This window comes from Sphaeroforma arctica (assembly GCF_001186125.1).
Source record: "Sphaeroforma arctica JP610 unplaced genomic scaffold supercont1.657, whole genome shotgun sequence".
Lineage (NCBI taxonomy): Eukaryota > Ichthyosporea > Ichthyophonida > Sphaeroforma > Sphaeroforma arctica.
Window position 1 is genome coordinate 11,329 of NW_014039901.1, and position 6,570 is coordinate 17,898.

Genomic DNA, 6,570 nt, shown 5'->3' on the forward strand with positions numbered 1-6,570 from the left:
TTTTATATATATAATGTATATATATATATATATGTATTATATGTATTAATATATATATATATATAATACGAAAGTATATTGTATCAACACATATCACGTATCATACAACAACAGGAGCTAACTGACGCGAAGCAACTTACGTGTGAGATGTAGTTACTGAAGTCTTCCTCCTCGACCATAGTGGCGTATAGTGATGGTGCTTTCGGCAACTTATTTATTTAAACTATCTATGAAGGGCAACACCGTTACAACGGGCACTTCACAACCGAAACGAAGACTGAGCTTGGGATTATGTACGGTATTTGTTCGGTAAACACCGCTGCAGGAATTACTTGAACTCACCTATTATAACCAGACATCCATATGAGCACATCTATTGATTTAGTAAATAGTAAATGTGAAGAGTTATTGGATTCTAACTGAGTGCACCTAAGCCCTACTACCCAATATACATAAATACATATGTATGTCGTGTGTAAATATTGCATTTTTTTATACTAAATATATAGCCCCAGTGATTCTGTATATTTACAATGCATATTTACGGGAGAGGGTGTGATAGTTGTCACTGATGTTTTGACACTTTGACACGTATATACATATACGCCTTCGGATTATTTCTAAAATCCTCGCCAATGATGACTTGTCGTATCTTAATGTCCTGGACTCCTCCTGACTCCTAAGTGGACCGGTTCTTATATTTATTTTCTGGTCTATTTTTGTCCTGTCTCACAACCGAAATGATGTGTCCTGTGACTATATTAAAGGACTGTGTTTGGACATTTGTCATCCCCCCCGAGCCCCAGTGACATTTCCAGAGGGCCACGACTTTTAGAGCTATTTATTTATTTTTGTAAATATGTTAATTGTAATAAAAAAATTGGACCATATTACGTGATGGTTGCGCGGCTGTGAGATAAGGTATGACCATACACAACGGCGGCTGTCACTGTTGAAGCCTACGAATGTGACAGATTTAGCGCACGTAGTGGGTGCACCCTGGACACGTACGTGAAGGGGCTGCAATACATGTCGTACTATATCTGTATGAAAGGCTCACACTATACCTGTATACAAGGCTCGCACTATACCTGTATGCAAGGCTCGAATAATACACACACTCCGAAACAAGTATAAGTCACCTGGCACTACACAGTGTCTAGTCCGTTGAATCATTACTGTGCGCCCGACGCCAGTAGTGTAGGTACGTTTGTGCACTTAGTCGAGATAAATCAGCACACACGTTTCTGCATATAACTCGCTTTCACATGCAATACGCACGCATACACAACACTCGCAGAGCACGTGCACGCATTCCGCACCATACACACGCAATAGCGCGCGCGGAAAAATACAATACACGGCGTTACCATGGCGACGCCAGCAGTGTCCGCTCCTATGCTGGGCGAGGAAGTGACACTTAGTGACAGCATAGAGGGCGTACAGAGTGGCGTGTATTACAAGGAGAGCTATGTACGTCAGCTCATCGGCGATATACAAAGAAAGAATGCAGCCATAGACGCTTTCAAAGACGACCAGGCACGAGGAGATGTGCATGCACAAAATATAATCGAGGAGAAGCTGTTGATTGTACGTGCATTAGAGGGTGAATTGGCAAGGGCACGCCAGGAGGTGCACTGGCTAAAGTGTGAGGTGTCTGTCCTGAGTGAGAGAGAGCAGAATCAACGTGCAACGGTCAAGCCACTGGCCGATGCAAACGCAGAGGAAAAGAAAGGGTTGCTGGCTGTGTGTAATGGCGATGCGCAAAGCGTCAATGTGGATGTGAATGCAATTGTGGATGCACAAGCAACTGCAAGCAAGGGTGAAAAGCGTCTGGAGGCAAGTGCGTTGTATCCGGCCGTGTATGATGAAGGCGACGACCGAGATGTGCTCAATACTACCAAGGTACTTATATATATGCACACACACACACACACACACACATATATATATATATATACATACACACACACACATATATATATATATATATATATATATTCATATCAGAATTTTCATATATACAGGTGTGAGGAAATAGCGAATTTATGTGTATAAACATGCTTGAACCAGTGTGCGTATATTACGAGGTTCTGAAGATGAATATAAAAACACATACGTATACAAATTGATTTTATCAGACTATGTACAGTGCAGAGAAACCATGCATCACTCGTAACATAGCCTGATTTTTTTGCGATTACAATATGAACATTATGTATTTATTCAAGAACGCTGGTATATCTATACATTCAGTTTGATCTACCCCATACTTCATCTCGAATTAAGAAACATAGTAAATCTGTATGTACCTACACTTGAGCTTCCAATTCAAGGCTCTCACCTGTTGCACATACAAGTGCACGTGTGCGAGTATATCCGAATACTACAGACCCTCACGCGATGATGGTAGGCGTATCATGTGTATTGCTAACCTTGGACACTTAGAATCGTATACCAGCGTACATGCCAACGGGCACTTAATGCATATAACTGTCCATCATACACTGTAGTAGTGCATTTAAACGCAACTAGAACCCTCTACCACATACCACGGCAGACTGGGTGTGGTACATATTCAATCAACAACACCACGCTGCCACCCTTTATCATACAGCCCGGTTTGAAAGATCCGGAAAATAGTCGCAACAACAGCGAGGGCAAAGCCATGGACATGGAAGATGATAGCGTGGAGCAGAGATCGGACACACAGGGAGTGTTCCTGGACGACTACTTCACGGCGCATTGGGATGCACAGGACACACACATGCACGCCGACGAGAGCGACGCAACAGGGGCTGTGGTAGCAGAGAAGGACCTTGGCAGAACAAAGGAGGTGGGTGTCTCTGGAGATGTGGATAATATGCTCATCGTTGGGATTGTGGATGTAGTATAGTTGCGAGTTTGTACATGTTTGTACGGATATGTCGTCTATCGGCTCAGGGCAAGGTGTGCACTGCTGTGTACGTTCATGTGTGTATACGTGCGTCCCTTTTATGTGCGATCCTAAGCACATGTATTCACATGTGTGTAGTATGGAGTTTCAGAAATGCATGCTTCATTGCATGCTCAATGTTGTATGAATTGGCTAGTGTGATAGTGTGATAGTCTTGTGTAGACGGACTGTTTATAGGATATATACACACACACACACACACACACATATATATATATATATATATATATATGCATTCACCCGCATAAATATACCTATTTATGCTTATTATTCTAAATATAAACTGTGCATATGATACACATATATCTCTACCTACATACCCATATTTTTCTCTGTTACACGTTTTCTTTTAATACATACCGTGGATATGCTATACATATGTCTCGTCCTACGTACACTTTATGGCTATATATTCATCTGCTCTAAATCCTTCCTATATCGCGTATACGCACCGAAGGCCCTGGTACGTAAAGAGGAGGATCTCTCGAATCTCCGCAAAGAACTTGCTGACATCCAAGATCAGTTGGAGAAGGAGAAGTCCGCACACAGACATCTGCAGTTTGAGAATGCCAGGCTATCGCTCCTGGGCCACCACCACGCACAACGCCTAGAAAGTGATGACAACGACGCGGAAATGGGTATGGATACCGTAGAGAATACGACCAAAGTGTCTGAGAAATCGGACAAGGTGTCTGAGAAGTCGGACAATGTGTCTGAGAAATCGGACAAGGAGAATGATGCTGGTGATAGCCAAAGAATGGGAATGGGCCATTGGAGTGGTGATGCGTTTTCCAGTGCGTGTGAACGGCAGTTGGAAGAGAAGTATAGTGCACTCAGAGCATTGTACGACAACATCCCAACCACATTGCGGGAGGCAAACGACAAGTACGATGCATACGTCCGACAAACCAAACTCGAATACGACCGATTGAAGGAACAGTCAGACAAAGACTGGAAGGAGGCGGGTGTTGCGAAACTGTTGGCCGAGGAGTGGGAGAACAAATTCCGCATATTAGAGATACAAACTGAAAAGGCGGCTGCACAGGCGGACAATGCCCAGTTAAAGGCCAAAGAATCCGACGAATCCGACGAGTCCTGTGCCAGAGCAACTGCCACGGCAACTGGTGCAGAGAGTGGAGTCGAGGAAGAAGGTGAGGTGGATGCAGAACAATGGAAGACGCATAATAGTGATAATAGGCCACGGGAGGATATGGAGAGGAAGCACGCGGCGGAACTGAAAGACCGGGATGACGTTATAGCCACGCTCACGGAGGAAATACAAGGTCTTAAAACAAAGTGCGCGGATCAAAAGAAGCTTGTAGAAGAGCTTGATTGGCCTGAGGCGACAGATCTGTCGGATTCAATGTATATGGACAATCTTGGACAGGTGGTACTACTCGCAAAGAAGGAACAGGACCTAGAGGCGGCGCACGAAAAACTGAAGAAGCAGAGTAAGCGAATGAAAGACTTGGAGAAACAACTCACGACCACGTGCAAGCAACTTGAAGCGAAAGACAAAGCTCTCAGTGCTAGAGATGTGGTCATAAAAACCCAGGCGGAGAGAATCGAGGCCAACGATGAGCGGATAAAGGTCAAAGACGAGGAAATTAGGAAAAAGGACGCCATAGTCGGGTCCAAGGACGACGAAATCGGGAAGAAGGACGCGATAATCAGGAACAAGGAGAAAGAAATTAGGGTGCTCGAAACGGACAGTGAAACCATACCCAATATTTCGGCCGTCAGTAAAGCCAGTGAGAGCGGGCAAACGAGCAATGCGGGTGCGAGTATATCGCCAGAGCCTAAAGCACCCAGCAAGCCGGTCAGCACTTCGAATACCGATTCGGATGAGCCTCTCCCCAAACTCTCCTGGAAAGGGGGCTCTGTCAAACGTACACACGACGCAAGTACGGGTGTAGGCTCGAGCGACCAGACACGAAAGTCGCCACTGCACCCGCGCATGCCCGAACTTCGCAAGATAGAGAACAAGGTGGACTCCAGGGCCAAACCTTCGCATCCCTCTCCATACAAATGTACCACAGGTATACTGCCTGGGCCAAAGAGTGCGGCTGACAAAGAGCTGGCATTTGGCAGGTGGACCCCCAAGGCCGCCACCACAGCTAAGCAGGAAGCGCGAGTGCGGACCTTCCTGACTCCTCGCGGTACTGATAAACCCGGGTTTTACTCGAACAATAACCACTGTTTTCTCTCGGGAGGACAGGGAGGATCTATCGGAGCGGGCACAGAGAGGCCTGGTACAAGTCCAGGCAGAGCTGCAAGTGGGATCAACAATTTTAACACAATGTTGGGACGGCGTGCGGAGAAGGGCAAGTCTCCAGAGCCCAAGCGCAAGAAGGCGTGCCAGGAGTTCATTGAGATTGACTGAGGAGCGCGAGTGGTTGGTGGGTATACTGAAGGGTTGGTATGTTACATCAGCACGTGGTAGCCAATACTATGCACACGTGTTATAGTGACCTCAGACATTAAGATGGCACATACTGCAAACACACAGCACAGTAAAATCAACCTACGGTTCCGTACTTGTCCGTATCATGAGGGAATGGCACGCGCTTAGAGTGTGTGGGCGTGCACAGTGAGGTGTCTGCACGGACACATCTGGCGTGTCAATGAAGATGTAGTGGTGTGTGAGCTTCATATACATAAGCATAAACAAACGCACACTCTCGTGCAGTTCGTCCGTCCAGATGGTGCTGGCACACAGAGGCAACAAATGCACCAGGGGTCTAAGTATAGACATGCATTGACTGTTTGAATCGGCAACTGAACGCTCTCGCGTACACACACGTTGTTTGTCCGCATACGGGGCATTTGTGCTCCTTTTATACATCAAGTCAAACAAGGCGCCTATCGCAACCGTACCTCATGCACTATCAAGCCCCGGATAAAGTTTTATACGGTAGCGCTTGCATCCGCTCGGCAACGACCAGACAGCTCTATCGAGAATACATATGTACTCTACCGTGGGATAGGATTTCATATCTGATACACGTTCTTGAAATGAATATAGGTGTACACACTCACACACACTCACACACACACACATATATATATATATATATATATACAAACACACACACACACACACACATATATATATATATATATATATATATAAATAGTATATATATATATATATATGCCTATACATAATATATATATATACATAGATATATATATATATATATATATACATATATATATATATATATATATATGTATGTATATATATATATATATATATGTATATATATATATATATATATATATATATATATATATATATATGTGTGTGTGTGTGTGTGTGTATATATATAAAATATATATACTTATATTTGTATATTAACTCACTTCTATCTCTTGTGTACATATTCACAAGTTCGTTATTGGTATAGCTCTGAGTAGAGCGATAGATATTGAGTACATGTAGATTAGTGTGCTTACTTGAGTCATACGAATTTTCTGCACATACTATAGTGAGACGTCGTAGATATCATATGATCACGTGCTGTCGTGCGTACATAGTGTTACAGATTAGTATGCATATATAGTATGTAGCGTAGTACAGTATGTATGCATATGTATATGTAGCATATCAA

General features: G+C 43.8%; 2 protein-coding genes across 2 annotated transcripts in view; one reads left to right on the plus strand and one right to left on the minus strand.

Annotated features, from left to right (window-relative positions):
* The window catches only part of SARC_07875 (hypothetical protein), a 6,422-nt gene extending 5,977 nt beyond the window's left edge, over positions 1 to 445 (minus strand). The window contains exon 1 of the mRNA XM_014298163.1: positions 141 to 445. Coding sequence (XP_014153638.1) covers positions 141 to 179 — 39 coding nt within the window. The 5' untranslated portion in view covers positions 180 to 445. The remainder of the gene's footprint in view (positions 1 to 140) is intronic.
* A 698-nt stretch (positions 446 to 1,143) lies between these two features.
* Positions 1,144 to 5,898, plus strand: SARC_07876 (hypothetical protein). The gene is made up of 3 exons (XM_014298164.1): positions 1,144 to 1,905; positions 2,618 to 2,836; positions 3,414 to 5,898. Exons 1-3 carry the CDS (start codon positions 1,372 to 1,374, stop codon positions 5,337 to 5,339), a joined length of 2,679 nt encoding a protein of 892 aa, XP_014153639.1. The 5' UTR covers positions 1,144 to 1,371; the 3' UTR covers positions 5,340 to 5,898.
* Positions 5,899 to 6,570: the final 672 nt, after the last annotated feature.